General features: G+C 49.2%; 9 protein-coding genes across 9 annotated transcripts; 4 read left to right on the top strand and 5 right to left on the bottom strand.

Moving 5' to 3' along the window:
* Positions 1–2943: 2943 nt before the first annotated feature.
* Positions 2944–4641, bottom strand: ASPSYDRAFT_722528 (zinc finger CCHC domain-containing protein). The gene has a single exon (XM_040850638.1). The coding sequence runs from the start codon at positions 4215–4217 to the stop codon at positions 3282–3284; it is 936 nt and encodes a 311-aa protein (XP_040695862.1). The 5' UTR covers positions 4218–4641; the 3' UTR covers positions 2944–3281.
* On the bottom strand, positions 4080–4423 carry ASPSYDRAFT_52566 (uncharacterized protein; the record flags this gene model as incomplete). The annotated part of the gene is made up of 2 exons (XM_040848510.1): positions 4080–4151; positions 4214–4423. A coding segment is annotated over one exon (210 nt), but the record flags the coding sequence as incomplete, so codon positions are not given.
* Positions 4642–5392: 751 nt separating the features above from the next.
* ASPSYDRAFT_63044 (uncharacterized protein) lies at positions 5393–9562 on the bottom strand (the record flags this gene model as incomplete). Its single annotated transcript, XM_040850208.1, has 7 exons — positions 5393–5467; positions 5910–6088; positions 6425–6719; positions 6768–7986; positions 8026–8346; positions 8402–8438; positions 8743–9562. 7 exons carry the CDS (start codon positions 9560–9562, stop codon positions 5393–5395), a joined length of 2946 nt encoding a protein of 981 aa, XP_040695861.1.
* Positions 9563–14054: 4492 nt separating this feature from the next.
* On the top strand, positions 14055–15524 carry ASPSYDRAFT_720151 (uncharacterized protein). Its single transcript, XM_040850619.1, has 5 exons — positions 14055–14117; positions 14191–14332; positions 14378–14946; positions 15004–15188; positions 15244–15524. The coding sequence occupies exons 2-5, from the start codon at positions 14225–14227 to the stop codon at positions 15333–15335; spliced, it is 954 nt and encodes a 317-aa protein (XP_040695860.1). The 5' UTR covers positions 14055–14117; positions 14191–14224; the 3' UTR covers positions 15336–15524.
* ASPSYDRAFT_719523 (uncharacterized protein) lies at positions 15147–16533 on the top strand. Its single transcript, XM_040850612.1, has one exon. The coding sequence runs from the start codon at positions 15316–15318 to the stop codon at positions 16303–16305; it is 990 nt and encodes a 329-aa protein (XP_040695859.1). The 5' UTR covers positions 15147–15315; the 3' UTR covers positions 16306–16533.
* A 213-nt stretch (positions 16534–16746) lies between these two features.
* Positions 16747–17449, bottom strand: ASPSYDRAFT_52556 (uncharacterized protein). The gene is made up of 2 exons (XM_040848509.1): positions 17371–17449; positions 16747–17310 (listed from the first exon to the last, which is right to left on the bottom strand). The coding sequence occupies exon 2, from the start codon at positions 17009–17011 to the stop codon at positions 16763–16765; it is 249 nt and encodes an 82-aa protein (XP_040695858.1). The 5' UTR covers positions 17012–17310; positions 17371–17449; the 3' UTR covers positions 16747–16762.
* A 27-nt stretch (positions 17450–17476) lies between these two features.
* On the bottom strand, positions 17477–18306 carry ASPSYDRAFT_63043 (uncharacterized protein; the record flags this gene model as incomplete). Its single annotated transcript, XM_040850207.1, has 2 exons — positions 17477–17565; positions 17598–18306. The coding sequence occupies 2 exons, from the start codon at positions 18304–18306 to the stop codon at positions 17477–17479; spliced, it is 798 nt and encodes a 265-aa protein (XP_040695857.1).
* A 534-nt stretch (positions 18307–18840) lies between these two features.
* Positions 18841–20199, top strand: ASPSYDRAFT_52554 (uncharacterized protein). Its single transcript, XM_040848508.1, has 2 exons — positions 18841–19563; positions 19609–20199. The coding sequence occupies exons 1-2, from the start codon at positions 19147–19149 to the stop codon at positions 19954–19956; spliced, it is 765 nt and encodes a 254-aa protein (XP_040695856.1). The 5' UTR covers positions 18841–19146; the 3' UTR covers positions 19957–20199.
* A 26-nt stretch (positions 20200–20225) lies between these two features.
* ASPSYDRAFT_719616 (uncharacterized protein) lies at positions 20226–20875 on the top strand. The gene is made up of 2 exons (XM_040850615.1): positions 20226–20320; positions 20371–20875. The coding sequence occupies exon 2, from the start codon at positions 20424–20426 to the stop codon at positions 20775–20777; it is 354 nt and encodes a 117-aa protein (XP_040695855.1). The 5' UTR covers positions 20226–20320; positions 20371–20423; the 3' UTR covers positions 20778–20875.
* The last annotated feature ends 202 nt before the right edge of the window (positions 20876–21077 follow it).

The raw sequence follows: 21077 nt of genomic DNA, 5'->3' as shown, positions 1-21077 counted from the left end.
CACGTGCTCCTGGCCCGACTGTTGTCGCGGGTTCCCCAGTGTGAGTGCGGCCGCTTTGTTACTNGTTAGCAGCGTGATTCTGTACAATTTCAGTGCTGGTAGCGTCTTCAATGCGTGTGCCATTGCTGCCAGCTCTCCCGAGTATGGGTTCTGCTCCGATCTTGCGCCAAGTGTGACAGAGAAGGTCTTTAGTCTCGGCTTCTTGTACTTGGGCGGCTGCTTTTGAATCACTCCGCCAAATCCCACTACCTCGTTCCGTGCCGAGCTGCTGACTGCGATCTGCATAGATCCGCCGGCTTCTGCCTGTGACTCTGGGGTTTCTCCAATATCGGTCTGCAGTCGTTCCTCCCATGGTGCTAATGTAAATGGATTAATAGTTTCTAGTGTTTCCATCTCCAAATTTTTCAGCAGATCTGCCACCTGATATAACGGCGAGCGGTGGAATCTTCGGAATTTCCTGATACAATCCGTGTTCCTGCGGAGTGGGTTGGTTTCCGGTAGGGTGTGGATGTCCGTCCACATATTCACTGCCCGTCTCCAGAACCGGCTTTGCGCAGAGGCGATGTAAGCCTCTGCTTCCGCCACACTGGTTGCGACGGTGAGGAATGTTCCCACAATCGCTTGAGCTCCAACCCGTTGGACCCGGTTAATGGGCCCGATGGCCTTATCTTTGAAAGCGTGCATCCAGACATTAGAGGCATAGTCCACTACTGGGGCAATAATTGATGTGAACAACTGCCGCGTGGTGGATAGGGATAGACCTCTGAGTCGTTTGAGCTCCATTGCTGCTTCTAGACCCTTAGACGCTGCCCTGGCTATGTGTGCCTTGTATTTGAGTCTAGTGTCCATCACTACTCCAAGGATCTTGACATGGTCCTTGGGTTCAACTGCTTGTCCCTTGATGGTGAAGGGCTCTTGTTCTGATTTGTGTGCTTTGGGGGTGAAGTAAATGATGGCCGTTTTCTCTGCTTTAAATATCGCTCTACTCCTCCTCTCCCAGTCGAGTGCTTCATTAATAATTGCCTTAATACCTTCCCGGTTGCTCTGCGCAGTTGGCCCGGTCGCCCACGCGGTGAAGTCATCCACGAAAGCAATCGCTCCGCCGCGGCTGTCAATCTGTCGTTGCACAAGGTCTGCGTTGAAGAAAAGGCACAGGATCGGTGATAGGGGAGAGCCCTGCGGTAGTCCAGCCTGTGGGAGGCTTTGTACCTCAGACCCTTGCCCATTGATTTGAATGGTCGCTGTTCGTTCCGAGCAGAAGGCCTCGACCCATCGGAGCAGCACTTCTGGTATGCCTCGCGCTTTCATCCTCTGGAGTAGTCTTTCTTTGCAGACCCCATTGTAGGCCCCTTTGATATTGAAGCTAATCAAGCTCACAACCCGTCGGCCACGCCAGGCCGTGTAGATTTGCTCCTGCAGGAGCAGGAGTGCCTGTTCGGCTAATCGCTATTTTCGGGCTCCAAAGTGACTGGTTGGGAGCAGGCCGTATGTCTCCACTGCGTGTGAGATCCTTTCTGCCACCACCGATTCTAGGACCCTGCCCAGTGTCGCGAGAAGTGAGATTGGCCTCCAAGCTTTCGCAATGGTGTAGTCCTCTTTATTCGGCTTTTTAAGTGGTATGATTTTTGCATGTCTCCACTGACTTCGTAGCGTGCCCTCTTCCAGCGAAGCCTGGAACAGGTTGAGAACCCTGTGTTTAACCGCGGGCCAGGTCATTTTCCAAACTATCGCCGGTAGGCCGTCTTCTCCAGGTGCCTTCCATGATTTTGCTTTGAACAGCTGTCGCTCTACTTCCTTGATGGTGATGGCAGGCATCTCCACCGGTGCCCTTTGCGGCCTGGCTCCTTCCTCCTTAATATCATTTAGTAGAGGAGGAAAGAATTTAGCTAGTAGCTCTTCTGCTTGTTCCTTATAATTGGCGGTGGTGGTACCATCTGCTCGGACGAGCTGTGGTACCTTCCCGAATGTTGTATCATCTCCAGACTTCAGGTACTTGGCGGCCTTCCATATGTTATTGTTGTCTGCAAGGAACTCCTTCCAGTGGTTTTTCTTTTGTTGCCGGATGGCATCGTGGTATTGCTTCGCAGCACTTTTAGCTGTCTCTTCTAGGTGTGATGCGATTTATCCCGCCCTCGCTCCGAGCGGGCGTGATTTCTCCAGTATGTGTAAATATAGCGGAGTTGTGTCAAGTCCGTTGTCCACCATCTCTTTGCGTATGCTGACGGTCTGGCCTTTGGCGTCAACGCATGCACCGCCTCCAACACCGCGGCCATTAATCGGTCGGTTCTCTGCTGCGCCGTCCCGTCCGATGGAGTGCTATTCAGGCTTCCGGTAATTCTGGCATTGATCTCCTTCCATGGTGCATTCTTGAGCAGCAGTCGCTCCTGCTGTTTAGAAACCGGGACCGGAACGTCAAACACGGCCTCGATTGCGCGATGGTCGGAGCCGTGCTCTGTCCCATGTACTGCACACTTGACCATGAAACCCGTCAGATTCTCCGAGGCAAGGACGAGGTCGATAGTTGACTCGTAGTCTCCACCCTGTCCTCCCCCCTGCCATGTCTTTGTGCCTCGTTTCAGTAGGCTGCTGAGAGCAAATTCATTCATGAGGTCAATGATTGGATCCGCTTCGCCCTGTCTCTCCAAAGACACGTCGTCTCCTCCCCAAAGTTGATCATGTCGGTTGAAGTCTCCCACGATCGCAACCTCCACCTCTGCGCCCGTATCTCGCCTTAATCTCGCCTTACCTTGGTAATTGCCTTGCGTAAACTAACGCACGTGTCACGCAAGGCTTGGACATCTCCTCCTTCTACATAGACTGATGCCATGAAAATCAATCGCTCGGGAAGCCGGACGACCGCCGCTGTCAGATCCGGGGATCCTATCGGCACTTGCTCCGCTTCCACGTCCTTCCTCACCCACAGCATGCTCCGGATTGCCCATCTGCCTTCCCTCCATGCGGAGGGGACCATCTTCGTCCATTTTTGATGTCCCATTGGAGTTGTCAAGAGTCGGCTGTTAATTCTTCTCGCTTGGGGTTCTTGGATTGCTATTGCCGCTGCATCCTGAATGTCTTCGTCGTTTATCAAGCTGTCATGTACTGCTCCCTGTTTTCTTATGTTTAACTGAATTATTCGGAGCGTTTTATTCATTTTGCACTGGATAGAGCTTCTGACAGTTTCTGCTATACGATTCATGTGGGCCTCCGCACGGAATGCACTTGAGGACCGTCTCGTTGCAGATGCTGTGGCGGTGGCCTTCCTTGGCGCATTTCGCGCACCTCTAGGTGTTTTTGCATTGGAATGCCTTATGTCCGATCTCTTGGCAGTTGTAGCATTGTGTCGGTCGTGGTCGACGTTCAAAGGCGCTGGTTACGCCAGATTCTCCCCCAGCGTGGAAGAACCCCTCGGCCAGGAGCCTTCGTGCATCGATGCCTTTGGTCAGGTACACCACCATTGACCCATAGGCCTTCGCACCTTCCTTTCTGCTGAGCCATGCGATCTTGGCAATGGTGGTTTTATTCTCCTCGCTGAAGGCTGCCGCGGCTCCTGCTCTGATCTTGCCTTGTTCATCTAGCGCGGCTGCTTTCTTGACACTGTCAACTTTAATTGGGTAGAGGTTGTCGCGGAGCACTCGGGCTCCTGCGCCAATTGTTGCTTCTGCGACTTTCTTAACTAGGTGGTGTTCGGCTTCATCTCGGCAAGCAATTCGGATCCGGTTGGTGTTCTTTGGGTCCACCGTAACCGCACAACAGCGCCAGTTAGTGTGGTTTTCTATTGTCCGGATCTCTTTCTCCACTACTGCCCTAATTGGGCCTGCGGACATTCTCTCATCACCATTATTGGCCACATTCGAGGTATCTATCGTGCAATATAACGTATCGGTGAAGGTGGTTGGTGTCGTGTTAAACGATGAGAGAGTCCGTATGTTGCTTGGCTGGCTGGTTGGAGGGGTGCGGGCGACATCTGCGTAGGACAGGTTGTTCGTAGGATCTGGGGTGGTTATAGTGGTACGTAGGGATTGGATTTCGCGAAGTGTCTCGTCGTGGTTGGTTTGGGATGTGGCTAGCTCATTGCGCAGCTCCGCTAGTTCCTGTTGCATTCCAGCAAGAGCTTCTGCAAACTGAGTTTTGACTTCCCTTAGTTCATCTCCGTGAGTTTCGTCCCTTCTCTTGATTTCTCTTTGTAACTTGACTAATTCTGCGAGCAGCTCAGTCATTTGCGGGTTGCTGTTGCCGGTTTCTGTTTTGTCCTCTGAGCTGTCAACGCGTTCTGCTGCGGTTTTGTTGCGGGTCGATGGTTTGCCTCTTCCTCAGCGTTCAGATTGACTGCCCAATTCATATTTTGTAGCTTCCTCTTCTTGCTCCCGGGCATAGTTGTTCGGTGGTCTGGTGACGCGTTTGGGCCGTATCCGCGGTGGCGATTCTTCGCGTTTGTTACGGTCGGGGGGTTCAGTGGTTCGTGTTTCGGCCCGTCCCGCTCGCGCGACGCGTGCCGGCATCTTGCCCAACAATCTTCGGCAAGTCGTTCACGAAATCGGTTTCGGACAAGGTTCTTGGGATGATAGTGGTTTCTTGCTCAATATCAAAGACAACTATCGCGTTCTGTCTACCCTTAGTACAGCTGAGTGCAAAACCAGCTTCACCACTTTTCTTCTTTCTAGACGCCACTGCCAAGGCGCTACTCTAAGAATTGGGTATGATTAAAAGAGCCCCTTTACCTTACATCATCTACACTCGCTTGACAGAAATTGAGGATTGTCTGTCCTAGTAAGAAATGCGAGCGAGTGATACCCGTAGGCAAGCAACAATTCATATTCCATGTATATATATAATACCATATTTCTGTTTATTGCTCTGTAACCTCAATGTTCGCATTGCGAAAATGAGGTATCTTGATTTATAAGCTGATGCACAATCTCTGAACATAACTACGCCTCGAGGAAGCACGTAGCAGGGTTCTAGAAAGAAAAAAGCATAGATAAATTAACTGCCTCTCCCAGGCCCTCCTTTCACAAAGAGATTAGAAAATAGAGGATAGAGGAGAACTTGAATTAACCAACACCTATTATACCCGAAATGTTATAAATGAAACTCGGCCTGACGCGTGTCCCAGGGCAAGGGTATTCAATCTGATGGCTGAACATGAAGGTCTGGGTCTGGCATCAGGGGGAAGCCATAATACTTGTGTGCCCTTTAATGTTATCCAATCTTGGCTGCTAATAAGTATATCAGGATGCGGTTTTTGTGAATTAGATAGACTATTGCCATAGCTGGATTGGATTTTAAGTGATCCCAGGTTAGTGCTGATATATGACCCATCTTGAGAGAATTGGAGGTTTCTGACTATCCTCTTAGTAGAAAAGGTCTGCTGCAGGCCGCCTGTTGCCGTGTCCTAGAGCCGCACTGTCTGGTCATAGGAGCCAGACACCAGTAGCCGGCCGTTAGGTGAGAAGGCCACTAGCTGAACCTAGCTAGAATAGCTCTCTAGAGTCTACTACAGGCTGCCTATTACTGTATCCCAGAGCTATACTATCTAGTCACAGGAACTAGATACTAGTAGCTAGTTATCAGGTAAGAAGGCCACTAACTAAACCTAGCTAGAATAGCCCTCTAGAGTCTACTACAGGCTGTCTATTACTATATCCCAGAGCTATACTGTCTAGTTATAGAAGCTGGATACCAGCAGCCGGCTGTCAGGTAAGAAGGCTACTAAGGTAACTAAGTTAAAATAGCTTTCTAGAGTCTACTACAGGCCACTTATTACTGTGTTTTAGAGCTGTACTGTCTAGTTATAGGAACTGGACACCAGTAGCCGGCTGTCAGGCAAGAAAGCTACTAAGGTAACTCTAGCTAGAATAGCCCTCTAGAGTCTGCTGCAGGCTGCCTGTTGCTGTATCCTAGAGCTATACTGTCTGGTTAACAGAGCTGGACGCCAGCAGCTGTCCGTTAGGTGAGAAGGCCACTGACTGAACCCAGCCAGAATGGCCCTCTAGAGACTGTTGCAGGCCGCCTGTCGCCGTGTCCCAGAGCCGCACTGTCTGGTCGCGGGAACCGGACGCCAGCAGCCAGCCATCAGGTGAGAAGGCCACTAAGATAACCTAGCTAGAATAATCCTCTAGAGTCTACTGCAGGCTGCCTGTTACCATATTCTAGAGCTATACTATCTAGTTAATAGAGCTGGACGCTAGTAGCTGGCTATCAGGTAAGAAGACTATTAACTAAACCCAGCTAGAATAGCCCTCTAGAGTCTGCTGCAGGCTATCTATTACTATATTCTAGAGTTATACTATCTTATTACCGGAGCTGGATACTAGCAGCTGGCTGTTAGGTAAGAAGGCTACTAAGGTGACCCAGTTAGAATAGCTCTCTAGAGTCTGCTGCAGGCTGCCTGTTACTGTGTCCCAGAGCTATACTATTTAGTCACGGGAGCTGGACGCCAGCAGCCGGCTGTCAGGCGAGAAGGCCACTGACTGAACCCAGCCAGAATGGCCCTCTAGAGTCTGTAATTCTGCACCCCAGCTCTTATTGACTTTTGGCAATTGGTATATCCACGTTGGAAGATTGTTTTTGAATTTTATTCGAATTATTGCTGTTTGGGGTGCAAACACCAGTCCTGCACAATAAATCTGAAGTGGCGCTTCATCAGCAATCTGCCGATTCTTCAGAACAAAGCGCTTTGCGTCATGTAGAAAGTCAACCAACGCAGAATTATTACCGTCCTGCGCCTATTAGTATGACTATGAATAGTTATTTACTACATTACTTACTAGTACATCCGTGTGGAGGAGATCCAGCATACCCACCACCTCCGATATAAGACCCAGCAGGCTCATTGCTTCTACCCAGTGCAGAAAATGCTTCTCGAGGAATAGTTGCACATCCTCTATCTCAGAAGACAAATCCTGACTTTCCTTGAGATGGTGTATCCAGTAGCGACAAGAGTATTGTAATTCCGGTGGTAGGTACTGGTGAATGTCTTGGGGGTCGATGTCTGCCCCACGGATTCCCGGGCTTTCCAGATTGCAGATATCTTTCTGTAGGTGGCTCTGCATAGTTTTAAGACAGAGCTTAGCAATGTCTTTATGCTTTTTTGGCTTATTCACAAGAAACTTGGTTCTGGACTGGACTAAAAAATCCCGAAATGATAGATGTAGAATCCTAACAGGCTGGTCTCGGCCACCAGGAATGCTTAATACAGATCGGAATGTATCTAATCGGTTACTAATCCGGTCTGCTTCCATTCCAAGAAACAGCGACAACGTGTTTATAGAAAGTGGAACAGCAAGAAGGATAATAACACTAACTATGGCCTGGAACACTTGCAGAAGCTGCTGCTGCTCGAACTTATCACTCTCTTGATCATCAAGTAATCGTGTCAGAATTGGCAAGTATGTTTTGTCTATTCTTGAAACGTATTTGGCTTGGTCTTTTAGGAGCTCTGCGAGTCGTAATTTAGGTTCCAATTTTGAATTTTCAATGTAACGGCACACAGTGGCAGCCGAAATAAATAGTGGAACAGATATCCTGACTAGTTCTTGAATGGTGTTGTCGCCAGGCCAGTCTTGGGAAATGTTTCGGTCATGTTTGATTTTTGTAAATCGGTCCTGTAGGAATAAATGTATGTCGTGCTCTGTCACATCTTCGGGTATCTCATGAAGAGCTAAGTCCTGATATTCATGATCCCCGATCTCTGAAAACCCAAGGCTGATTGGGAGTTCAGGTCTGCTAGTCAAGAAGATCCGAAGGTGAACTGATTTTGCCTTCTGTAGACGAGGCAGTAATCGAATTATGTTTCGGATATCCTGATCATGTTCACATTCGTCTAAAGCGTCGATCACCATCACAGCGGTTTGAGGCTGTAGGCCGAGTTGGTCAAGACTGAGTAGTGGTTGAAGGAGAAGTTTCTCAAACTGCTCCCTGAGCGATTTCAACACAATGTCAGGGTCATGATCGAGTGCCTCTTGCACGCCAGACCTCAGCTCAGAGCTCCAGAGCATCATTTATCTTGTTAATGTTGGGAAAAACTTTTTTGCATTCCCTCGGTCCCCTTCACCTCTCTTAAAGAAGAAGCTGGTACTGAGATGGTTGGTGCCCTTGAGCGACCATGCCACAGTTCGAGATATGGTGGATTTCCCTGTCCCAGCCATTCCCTTTAACCAAAAAATGCTTTTTTGAGACAGCGAAGTAGCCCATTCCTTTATCTGTCGGAGGAGCTCGGTCCTTGTGCCTTGAAGACATTGGATCTCATCTCGATCAGAGAATGAGTTAAACTCGGCCTCCTGGACAGCTGACAATTTGTCCAGCCCAATCTTCTGATCCATACATTCGATTTTCGTCAGGGAAGTTCTATTGAAAGTGAGCGAGAGTGCATTTGAACCTATGCGATAGATACATATACAACCTTTGGTTGTTGCTGAGAATAGTCAAATCCTGAGCAACTGTAGCCTGTCAGGTCACTGCCCCGATGAAATATAGGGCACGAAGATCAAATATAAAGTGTTGTTGTTACAACATCGAGCCATAGAAATACTATATGAGCCTTGAAATTGAGTGTGGTGTTCTAACCTTGTTGAAGTTCTTGAGCTAGTCGCTCAGCCTAAGGGGGCATGGCATTCACATGTTGCGGCCTTAAAACCAGCAGGAGCTCTCGGGCATAAGCAGCAGTAACAAGAGCAGCATAATTATGCTATTCATCATTCTTGTGAGAGTCGCAGTAGTCGCAGATTCCGCGAATAATTAGACATGGAATATTATTCATGAGACCTGCTGCTTCCATCTTAAAGCAAAGAATGTTCAGCTGTGGGTCTTGGGCGTACGTATCCCGCACTTTGGCATCCTTAAGAACGGAATTTCCCGACGCAATAGTTCCGTAGTGGACATGGAGGGTACGGTGGTTCTGGCGCTCGGGGCGGTCCACTATTGCCCGTAAGTCACATTCATCGCAATCTGGTCCATCCACATGTGAATAGTCTGCAGCGTAAAGCCGATCAACAGCTGGCTTTTGATAATCTTTCATGTCATTAAGGAGTCGAAGATATTCTGCGAGTCTGTCTGGCTTCTTTTTATCACTGTGCAATCGGCGTATCTCTGGAAGGACTCCTAGCAGTTTCTCAGGCGGGGCATTCAGTTGACCTGTCTTCTGAAAATGACCATCTTCCAACTTGCCCAAATTATATTGAATCACACCACTGAATTCATCTCTTGGTTGGCTGACGACAATATCACCCAGTCGTATGTCATTTCGGGGACTTGGTGCGCCGCCCCCGATGCCCACCATTAATGCGAACCGCAGGCGTGGAAAGGTCCGGACCATATCTCGGGCAACACGAGCGGCTGGGTTGGTGCCATACCGACCAGCTGGGAGACACCCAATCACTACATAATGCTTCGCGATACGCCCGAAAATGTATGTGTTATCGTCATTGTCTTCGCTGATTTCCGGCCCAGCGAATTCTTCGTCTAGCATACGGCATGCACAGAAGTACTCCTCTTCCAAGGCACAGATCCATGCGACCGTGTACGAGACCGTTGAATCAGGGTTTCGTTGCTCAGATCGATTCATTGAAGCAGTAGAGGGGCTGGTGCTTTAATTTATCTCGGTTGCGTCCGGTATTTAATTGGGGAGTTTCCTCGCCGAGTCAAGTATTATTTGCAAGACAGATGGGAACATCATGAAGATGAATCGAACAGAGGAAGTGCCCAGGTTAGGGGGAAAGAGGGGAAGGCCACCAAGACACTCTGAGGCGAGGCTGAGTGAGGATGCATTGTCATTGGTGCTTAAAGTAAGTCAATCATGGTTGTCAGTTCAACTGTCAATCCAAACCGACCCAGCCTCCCCCAAACAGAGTGTTTATGACCAAAACAAAGGCCCATTAGAATGCGCCTAGAATGCGCCCCTGTTTCAAGCTAGGCGTATCGGGTTGAAAATATAGGTTGGACTCTTCTGGCGAGCAAAAGCGGGTTAAGTGATTTCCTGCTGTGACTGAAGGTCCATGCACTGCACAAGCCAACATGACTAATTATGTTTTTTTATGGTAAAGAGGCAGTAGCTTTGACTGGTCAAACCAGCACTGGTTGTCAGTTCTTTGGTTGTCGGTTCGACTCCGGCCCGAACCAACGTAGACCTATCTCGTTGCCTGTCCCTAGCCACCTCATCAAGTAACTTCATTTGCCGCGCGACACCACCATCATTGCGCCTCGACTTGCGTCTTCCCAGCTCGTGATGATCCGCGATATGATAAGCAGCCGATCACTGACTACTTCTCAGATCACTGAAGCAGCTGGCTGCAGCAAACGGTCAATCATTACCATTAGTACCAATCGTCGACTCTTTGGCGACGTCCGAGCGCCCCTGATCTCGGGCGGCCGCCCTCGTCTGATCACACTACTCATCATCAAAGCGCTATGCGACTACTTGCTGGAGAAACCGGATTTATACCTTATGAGATGTCAGAGCTTTTATATGATGAATTCGAGGTGCTCGTATCCATGTATACAATCAGTCGGGCCCTTCGATCACATGGTTGGTCCAAGAAAGTGGCTCGACGGATAGCATGAGAAAGAAATGCGGACCTGCGAGGTCACTATCTGTATCAGCTGTCAGAATTCCGCTCCTATCACCTAGACTACGTAGATGAATCAGGCTGTGATAAACGGGCCGGCTTTAGGAGAACAGGTTGGTCTCCCCGCGGGGTGGCACCCATCCAGGTTTCTTATTTCCAACAGGGTCAACGGTACCAGATACTTCCTGCTTATTCCCAGGATGGTGTTTTGATATTGTGAGTCTTTCAAGGATCGACTGATGCTAGACTGTTCAAGGACTTCATCGAACAGCTTCTCTACCATTGCGGTAAATGGCCTGAGCCAAAGTCTGTTCTTATTATGGACAACGCCTCTTTTCATCATACTGATCGAATTCAAGAACTATGTTTAAATGCTGGTGTTAAGCTATTATATCTCCCACCGTATTTACCTGACTTAAACCTAATTGAAGAGTTCTTTGCAGAGCTGAAAGTGTTTGTGAGACGAAATTGGCAGAACCACTCATGTCAAGATTTCAAAGATTTCCTTGAATGGAGTCTGGATGTTGTGGGAGCGAGAGAAGAAAGCGCTCAAGGTCATTTTCGTCATGCAAACATTGAGGTTGAAGAGCAATAAACAGAAATATAATATTGTATGTATACATGAAATATGAATTGTTGCTTGCCTACAGCGCATCACTCGCTCGCATTTCTTACTAGGATAGACAATCCTTGAGTTCTGTCAAGGGAGTGTAGATGATGTAAGGCAAAGGAGCTCTTTTAATCATACCCAATTCTCAGCCTAGCGCCTTGGCAATGACGTCCAAAAAGAAGAGAAGAATGTGAAACAGTGAAGCTGGTTTTGCACTCAGCTGTATGCCATTGCTCCGCCGAGGAAAACGTAGCCAGGATACAGGCTGAGGATATCCCTCGAATTGAGGCATGGGCGCGGCGGACTGGGTCCTGCTTCGCTGCGGAGAAAACCGAGCTCATCCACCTTACCAGGAAGAAGGGAGGACCCCTGGACGGACAGGTGATCATGAATGGCACGGCTGTCCTACCATCGACCACGGCGAAACTGCTGGGGGTGGTGTTTGACCGGGAGCTACGGTGGAAGGAGCACGTACAACAGGCCATCAAACGAGCAACTAACACAACCATCGCCCTTAGCGGCCTACGACACCTATGTCCAGAGCAGATGCGACAACTCTACCAAGCATGTGTCACACCCGTCGTGGACTACGCATCGATAGTCTGGCACGATCCGCTGCGGGACAAGACTCACCTGCGACACTTGAACACAGTACAGAGGACCCCACTGATTTGTATTCTATCGGCATTCAGGACGGTGGCGACCATAACACTGGAAGTGGAAGCCCATGTCCTTCCGACGCACCTGCGTCTCCGCCACCGAGCCCAGCGCACCATCACCAGACTACACACGCTACCGCGCGACCACCCTATCTGGGACACATTGTTTCGAGCCCAGAAACGTAGAAATAATATTGGGTCATACGCTCGCTTCCCACTGGCCGAAGCGCTTAAGACCATGGATTTGGACAGACTGAATAAACTGGAAATGATCAATCCACGACCACTGCCACCGTGGCGAACCGAGGCCTTCACAGAGATCGAGATTGAACCAGATCGAGAAGTGGCAAGGGAAAATACCGAGACTGTAGGCTCCAGGTCCGACATTGTTATCTACTCAGATGCCTCCGGCCGCGACGGCCACCTGGGGGCCGCTGTCGTCGCACTGGATGGCAACCAGGAGATCATCGAATCCCGACAAGTGCAGGTGGGACCAATGGACCGCTGGTCAGTCCACGCAGCGGAGCTCATAGGCATTTTCCACGCCATCAGCACAGTATTCAAGATGTCTCACCAGCGCTCAAGCAATGCCGACAGAAGACGAACAACCGCAACAATCCTGTGTGATAGTAGGTCAGCCCTGCAAGCGATCCAGGGCGCGAAAAATAAATCGGGGCAACAGATTATCCACGCGATCCTCCAAGCAGCGACCGAGGTCCAAGTGAAGAACATCGCGCTTTATCTTCAGTGGATACCAGGCCATTGTGAAGACCCTAGCAATGACGCGGCGGACCGATTAGCCAAAGACGCCGCGTGCCCGGGTAAAACCCACTCTTTCCGACCGCTACTGACTAGGGAGATGGCATCTATTCGCGGTAAGATCCACGCTCAGTGGGAGCACGAGTGGAGGGCTAGCACCAAAGGCGACCATCTGCATAAGATCGACAGTACTCTACCGGCGATTCACACCCGGAAGCTGTACGGAAACCTGCCCAGGAACCGAGCATACCTGCTTACACAGTTACGCACGGGTCATAACTGGTTATCCACCTTTGCAAACAAATTTGGCTTCCGCGGAGACGACCAATGCGAGTGCGGCGCACAGGAGACAGTTGTCCACGTATTGGTGGACTGCCCGGGGCTACGAGAACTGCGGAGGGAACTAAGGAGACAGGTTGGGGACGCGTTCAACAGCGTGTCGAGTCTGCTGGGAGGCTCAAACGAAGGTGAGAAAGGTAAACCAGACACCGTCTCGCGAGCCAAGACGGTCAACGCCGTTCTGGACTTCGCTGAGGCGTCTCAACGGTTTCGCAGCCGCGCGCCACGTGGGCAGCCTAACAATGGGAGCGGCAATTAGGCCACGACAGGCCTTTGACGAGGCTCTAAGTTCGTTTTCAGGAAGTGGAAGACTATACATGTACATACTCGGATATATATAGTTGTTGTAGCCTGCATATCGCTTTGGCGAGGGGTCAGGGTAAATGACATCATCATCATCATCATCAGCTGTATGCCATTACGAATTGGGGTTTGGCCTTCCAATTGGAGATGAACGCGGTGAATCTCTAAACCGCTTCCGCCTAATTCTTGCGGGCGCCGAACAGGCCTCAACCAGTAAAATAATAATAAAATTGTCGTCTGATGCATCGCCGGGCGTCTTTGGCATCCTAAACAGAACGAGCTCTGTTGTGCCTGACTTGTGAACTTGCAGACACCTGTGCGGGGTGTCGTCGGATTGCCGCCAACGCGAGTTGAGTGATAATCGAACACCTGGGCCGCCCACCACTATCCGATAAGATCATTAATTGGCTGGTAATACGCAAAGCAACTCATAACTACTAAATCAGTGAGAAAAAGGTCTTACTCATTGTAAATGGAACTGTGTTGCCAGTCAGTACGACCGTCTATGGTTTGTGACGTCCCAGATTCTTACGTTTACCCAAGTGGGGGCCAAAATTGGCAGGTTCTGTCAAGGCCCCGGGGCTGGAGCCTTGGCCCATGGGGAGCTCGGGCTTCGCCCTTTTCCCATTTGCCTTTGGTTACTCTCCGCCACTTTCTCGTTCCTTCGCGTATATTATGGCTGTCAGCGACAGATAGCTGGTTAGAAGACCAGATAGGCTCGTAAGGAGCAAGGACACGAAAGCGCCTGCTGGAACGGAAGGGCATTTCACATTCCCGCACAGACCCTCCCGCTGCGTTAGCGCATGCAAAAGGATCACAAGTAGTTCCAATTATCGGCCACCTATAGCCGCTGTGGCTCAAGGTATAATGATCCTTGCTAACCACGTAAGTGATGAGCCACGTGATTAGAATCCTGACCACTCGACCTCAGCGTGCTGAAGTGTTTCTGCATACAAAGACGTCCATCCGTTGCGTGCCTCTTCCAGTCCGCCATGCGTATATCCGAGAGCAGAGTAATAGCTAACACCTTGTCCGAAGCCTGTGGCAAGGCTGAACAAACTGGAATAATTGACGTCAATGACCTACTTTCCAATCCCGAGGTACGCCGGTTCCATAATATTGCTGCATTGACTAAGGTCAGTTAGTTTGTACGCTCCCTTCGTGAGCTATGGGCACATATCCCTGAGAAAACAAGGCGAAGCATCTCCCGTCAGCGAAAGAAGACTAGCTATGGATCCCGGCGATTCGTAACACAGCAGCTGGATATGCCAAAGATAACCCCGTCGCAGGATTTGCTGGCTAACGTACCTTGCTGGATTAATAACCCGTCGTTATTCTTTCAAGACGAGGGCAGTATGTTAGACCTTGAAGCATCGCCCATTACTGGAATTTACCAATACCTTGACGGGCTGGATTTGCGGAGGAAGATTGACAATATTCGTGCGCGCATTGTCAAAATCGTATTTCACCGACTGAAGGAAAGATTGGGTCTGCGATATATGCGGTCAAATTGCGTCGATGACGTGGCAACAATCATATCAAAATCAAGCGTGACTAGTCTTGACCCGAACGTCATCAAAACTAAGATTATTAGATGGACGGATACAGGCAAGAGGATTGATACACTTTGTCGAAGTATTGGAGGTTCTGCCGGTCATGAAAACTGGCATCTGGGCAACCTATTCTGCCTACCTGAGGACTGTCATGATGAGTTGTGCGTTCCGAGACTGAATCTGGGATACTGAAGCTACTAACAAATTCAAAGCATAAGACTCTTAGGCTTGACTGGGCCCGATAGAGACCGAAAAATACAACGGATCAAAGATCGTGGCATACTGGAGGTGCAGGAGAGACCGAGGCTGGATAACCTGGCGGCTAAGGTGTTTGATGTCTTATGGGGTAAGGTTGATGCATCAATCAAAGATATCATCATCCAATCACCGGAATCGGTTTTAGGTAAACAAAGCTGTCGTCGCACGGGATTCAACTAATCAGATTTGTAATAGGTCAGAATTTACAACATACTCATCACTTTCAAATAGAAGACCAGCCCCAGCCCCCGAGAGAAGTTCGAGAACCAAACATGCCAATACATACCGATGAACCTTCATCCATTCCCGACGCAGCTGCAGATGACGCAAACTTTGATCCTGCATCGACCATCCATGTATCGCCATTCAATGCTTCAGCGAGGCCACATATATCTCCGAGCCATTCCATCACCAACACCGCAAATCAGCTTTTGAATGGAATTGACACGCATAACGGACAAACTCCGATCAATACCGCCAACATGGTCTATGTCGACGACATGATCCAACCAATATTGCCCGCCAGGGGGTCCACTCCGTTCAGCGAGCAAGTTAATAGGAACCCCGGGAATATGGTTATAGATGACATGCTCCAACCTATCCCATCTATGCAAGACTGTGACTTTACCCACCAACAAACCTCGAACAATATCAACATGGTCTATGTCGACGACATGATCCAGCCAGTATTGCCCGCCAGGGGGTTCACTCCGTTCAGCGAGCAAGTTAATAGGAACCCCGGGAATATGGTTATAGATGACATGCTCCAACCTATCCCATCTATGCAAGACTGTGACTTTACCTACCAACAAACCTCGAACAATATCAACACGGGTAATGTCAACATGGGCAATGTCACCGCTCAGCCAATGCTACCAGCCCAGAACACTATTCTGCTCAATACGCAAATCGATGGAAACTCCGGAAACATGGTTGTAGATGATATGCTGCAGCCAGTATTGCCAACATATGTCGGCGAACCACCCGAAGGGCAGTCCCAGATTAACATGACAAACATGGTCGGTGTTCGTGACGTCAGTCGACCAACATTACCGCGAGTTTGTACTCTCCCAGATTCCCAAAACAATATAATACAAAGGGTTGGAGTACACCATGTGTTTCGATCTACCACACCCGTGCAAGCCCCAGTGCAAGTGGACAGACAGGCGCCCGTCGTACGTGGCGGATTGTGGCCAACAGTGAGCCAGGAAATACGTAACCAAAATTCCGTTTACGGTCCCCAACCTGTTCCTGCTGTGTGACAATTATCTATTCAAGACTTTGATACAAAATATATAGCTGCTGTTTCTGAATTAACCTCCGTCTCTGTACCAGTTGCAGTCTCAATGTAAAAGCCCTCTTGCGACTCTCTCTCTTGCGATGCCGCTAGCATTCCCTCACGTAGTGTTTTCTCGGAAAGTGGAATCAAAAATCCTCTTTTCCGTGCAGTTACGGTTGTGGGAACCGCGAAATATAGCAAGCGCCAGCCCCAGTTCTACTTCAAAATCAATATAACTTCCCTCATATCAAAGAAGGTGTGCACATACTTCTGGATCTGGAATGGGAAGCTGCCTTGAAAAAAGAGAAATTTGTGCCGCAAGTAAATCTCCTCCATATGTTTTATTGCCGTTATTCTCTGTTCTGAGAAGTTCCGCACGACTTTCGACTGTTTGGTTTGATAGTTCGGGAATCATTGCTTTTATCTCGAGGCGAATGTTCTCAGCGGCCGCTGGAAGTTTTTGCGGAATCATCTCGACACTGGAGGGCAAAGTCACTTAATGAGGCAACTGTTGCCCAGTAAGTTAGTAACAGAGTAGATCGCTTCTCAAGAGGAGGAAGACCAACACACCTTAGAGTTTTGAGACTAAGAAATATAGAGCGCCATGCTCCATCTGTGTTTGACAACGCGGCGAGGGGGACGAAGAGGGGCACGAGGGTTGGTGAGGTAAAAAGATGTTGCATGGCCATTGGGCACTAAATCCCGTGACTGCGCCCCACCTTCCTCCGAAATTGTTTGGCAAGTTCGATGATGTCACGAAGGGGTAATTGTCTGAAGACGCTGATCTCCTAAAGAATGAGACAGAGGTTTATATAGCTTCATATATGCCCGAATAGGAAAGTAAATAATCATTAGGAATAGCCCGAAGGCCTTCCTGATTGACGCTCAGTTAAGTATCGATGGCGTTGCCAGGGTTGCCAAAGACCTTGCAAAATGAAAACGAATCATCACCGTCAAAGGGCGTCTACCAGGCATGCACTGACTCTACCTACACAGAGAGATAATTGATATCAGTGTATTGGAAACCCAAGGCGGTTGTGTAGATTACTTCAAGAAACAAGGACACAATGAAAGATCACCGTGACATCAAGAATGTTTTTCTTCCAACAATCAAAGTAAACACTGTCAAGCTCAAGGCACCAATGATAGTCCCATTAGGCAGGTCTCTCATGACAGCCAAGAATCGAGTAGCGAGTGATCTGGCAATTGGGGGTGAGGCGTGTCGGCCGGCAGAAGTTAATGCCTGTAGGAGGTTGTGGGCACTAGAAATTTCACCATTCCAGCAGCCTTCGATGATGCAGCCAAGCCAGATATCCTGTGTACTTGGTAGGTACCTCCTCTCTGGCCAATAAGCTCTACCGTCGGTAGGAGAGTTATCTTTGAAGAGATCGATTTCGCACTTTGCGCCAGTTATGACTTCATACATGACTGCCCCGAGGAGACCAACATCAATCCGCATCGTGTATCCATTATCATCCACAGCTTCCATATCAGAATCTAACGGAAGAAGAGATGCTTCTGTGAAGTCACAAATTTTCAGTGACAAATCAGAATCAAGAAGAAAATTCCGGCTGGCGATATCTGTAACAAGTACACGGCTATCATGAATGAAACTTAGTGTGCAAGCCATCTGCTTGAACCATCTGAGTTGCAACTGACGAGGAGGGCGAGATTTTGCAAGGTAAGCCCGAAGATCTCCTTCGATCATATAAGCGAGTTGCGTGGCGTCAGCTGAACATCCCATACAACGGACAACACCATTAGAACGGTCATCTCCATGGTTTTGCAAGCGACGATAGACATCTTGTTCGTGTTTGAGACTTTGAATGTTCGCTTTGACTTCGTAGTCTGAGCTCCAACGGTATCTCAAAGGAGTCTTGATAGCCACACCATCCTGCAGCAGAACCACTGCAGAGGCTCCATTTCCGAGAATCTGTTCCCGGGGAATTGTATTCCCTTGACGATCGAGAAAAGGGGAGGGCATGGCAAAAAGAAAGAAAGACAGTTGGGTTGAATTGACCATGAATAAGGGGCTAAGATAGGTTCTTAAATACAGTCTTATCCCATCACGTGATTACTACCAGCGTTCCTTCCTCCGTGATACACAAGTTTGGCGGTTACATCTCCCCTAAAACTTCCACAACACTATCTGGATCAGTTGCAGCGATGCGCCGGGCAATTCTGACTGCGTCTGGTCGAGCTTGCCCGTGAAGTTGGGGTCACGGGGTCACAGATACTGCCCCTTTTTTCGGCCGGCTCACACCATTGGATGTGGTCATAGGTGGGATCGAAAGGGATACAGTTTCCCTGATCCTTTCCCTGGCAGTCCGGAAATCTGGCCGGTGTTTTCCACAACTGCCAACACATTTTACCCTATCATCGTTAGTCAACGCCGAAAAGTAAGGGGCAATAACAGTACCAGGTTTGATTTGATGTTTGTGTTTCTTGAGAGCTTAAAGTAATCGGTTTGTTCTGGAGATGGGACTACAAAGGCTTTTAAATAATTCCATCCCGGAGTTAGACGCACGAACGTCCAAGCTCGAGTCGTAAGTAAAGCCCTGATTTCGCCCTCTTGTGAGGTCGCCTACTTGCCACCTGCGACGGCAAGCGGGTTGGTATTTGGAGGTTTGCTGATCATCCTTCATCGGTCCACTCTCGTTGGCTCCATTCACTAGCCCCGCTTGGCTATCCCGTATTTGGCAAATCTCTTTGGCACCAAAGAGATTTGCCAAATACAGCGAAACCATGCTCAACTACTCATGGGCTTGACGGCGACTTGCAGGATTCGATCTGAACCTGGTCTCGATAACGGATCCCAGTAAACATGGCTTCCTATCGACAAGATTGTCGCTTTGTCGCTTTTGATCCAACAGTCGAAGCCAGAGATGGCTGGCTCTCAGATTCCTCTACTCTGCTCAGCCGCCCAAGCGCAGCTCACAAGTTCTATAAAGATGACAGCCTTGTCGAAGTCTCACCGCAAGTTGACACAGGCGATTCCTGCTCAGGTCGTTTCTCTTCTCAAACTATGTTGTCGTGTTTTCCTTCCCAACATGCTGCGTCAGGTCGGAGACCCGGCACTCCTTCCCGCACAGAATCAGATCGATACCGTCTCTCGGAGCCACCAAGAATCGCCCTTTCCTCCTCACAGTTGATCCAGACACCGGCCGCTGCGGTAATATCTACTCCACACAATCACTTGGTCGAGCTTCCAGCGCCTGGTCATCAGCCGGTCACGTTTCTTGTAAGCCAGGTTCCGTGTTTTTTTGCGAAGCAAGCTGACCTGCAGGTCGTCCGGATTGTGGACGCCTATATTGGCGAAGATGCTGTTAGCTACGAGACAGTGCGGTCTCAACCATATGAGAAGTGTCTTACTGCCGAGATCTATTATCGAGGTGAGATGATGAGCAAGAGGCTTAGTTATTACGATGCGCTATCTGCATCTGGCGGACTTGAGGCTCTGGCGGTCTTTTTTGTATCATACAATCCAACGCCATTTCTTCCTTGGGAACCCGGCGGATTTCCGAATACTGTCTCTTCTCTCTTTTCGGGGCTTAGGTCCAAGTGGGTGGGGTTGCGAGGCTGGTTTGGAGGAAGCAAGCGTCGGTCAATTCCGGCACGAGAAGACAGAAGATGATCATACTTTACGTGATGTTACCTATTTGGAAACATTTTACAACCCCATCTTTCCCGTACTCGAAGAGCCCTGTAATTAGTCAATGTGCACTCGTGCTATATGGCCAGTACATATGCTCCTTCCTGCCTTGCTGTTGATTAGGAAGATTGCATGTAGATCAGAACTTATTTCGACCTTCTCATATAAAGGCAGAGCCTTCTACTGCCCAGTTTGAGAATACTACCGGCCCAATGCGAGAATATCAACACTTTGACTTCTCACTCACCTTCATCAAGAATAATACGAGCTCAGTATGGCTGAGCCACGCATGAATCCTTCAGGTGCAGAGAGGAAGTTCCGTTCTGGCAACGAGGAGCAGAAGATTGTAAGCATCAGAAGCGTGCAAAACGTCCGTAGGCTGACGGATACAGCAAGACTACGCTTCGGGTGACGTGCGACAATCTGTCCCTCGGCATGGCCAAGCCAACATGTCCGCGTCGGAACCAGAAGAATGCACTGGAACTAGGCGACCACCGGCAACCCCACGTACCGTGGTAGAGGTGGAGCTTAATGAAGGAATTGCTTATTTTAAAGAATACCTTGGCATTCTTCGACAAGGGCGATCACTGCTGTTCTCTGCCCGGTTTCTGGACGGCAGCTCGGGTTCTGTCTCATGTCCACCATATCCTGTGTCTGCAACTTGCCTTCCCGAAGCCCGTCAGCTTTACTTGCAGACCAAACTTGCGTTTGCGAAGAGTTTGATGTCAGCCGAGGAATGGAAGGGCCTTGAGAGACGTTACGGCGTCAACAGGAGGTCCTATTTTCAGTTCGTTTTTGATTGAATCCGTGCCTTGTTCGGTTCTTCCTCCTGTCCGCCAACCACGTCCCTGTTACCTTATCACCTTTTGTCTGGGAAGCTATTTACAGATGACCCGCAGGAGCACTGCCTGGAGATAGATCATGGAGGAGACTATGAACGTGTATTTAGGACTATGCTTCCCTATCCTCTATTCTTTGCACATACTCTGACACCCAGCAATGATGAGCTACTGTTGCGCGCACCCTTTTTGCATCCAGCATTTTCAGGATGTTGACAGCTGGAAATCTCATGTCCTCCAACATGATGACTTTCGAAGTGGATT

This window comes from Aspergillus sydowii (assembly GCF_001890705.1).
Source record: "Aspergillus sydowii CBS 593.65 unplaced genomic scaffold ASPSYscaffold_25, whole genome shotgun sequence".
Lineage (NCBI taxonomy): Eukaryota > Fungi > Ascomycota > Eurotiomycetes > Eurotiales > Aspergillaceae > Aspergillus > Aspergillus sydowii.
This window is presented reverse-complemented; position numbering and strand designations above follow the sequence as displayed.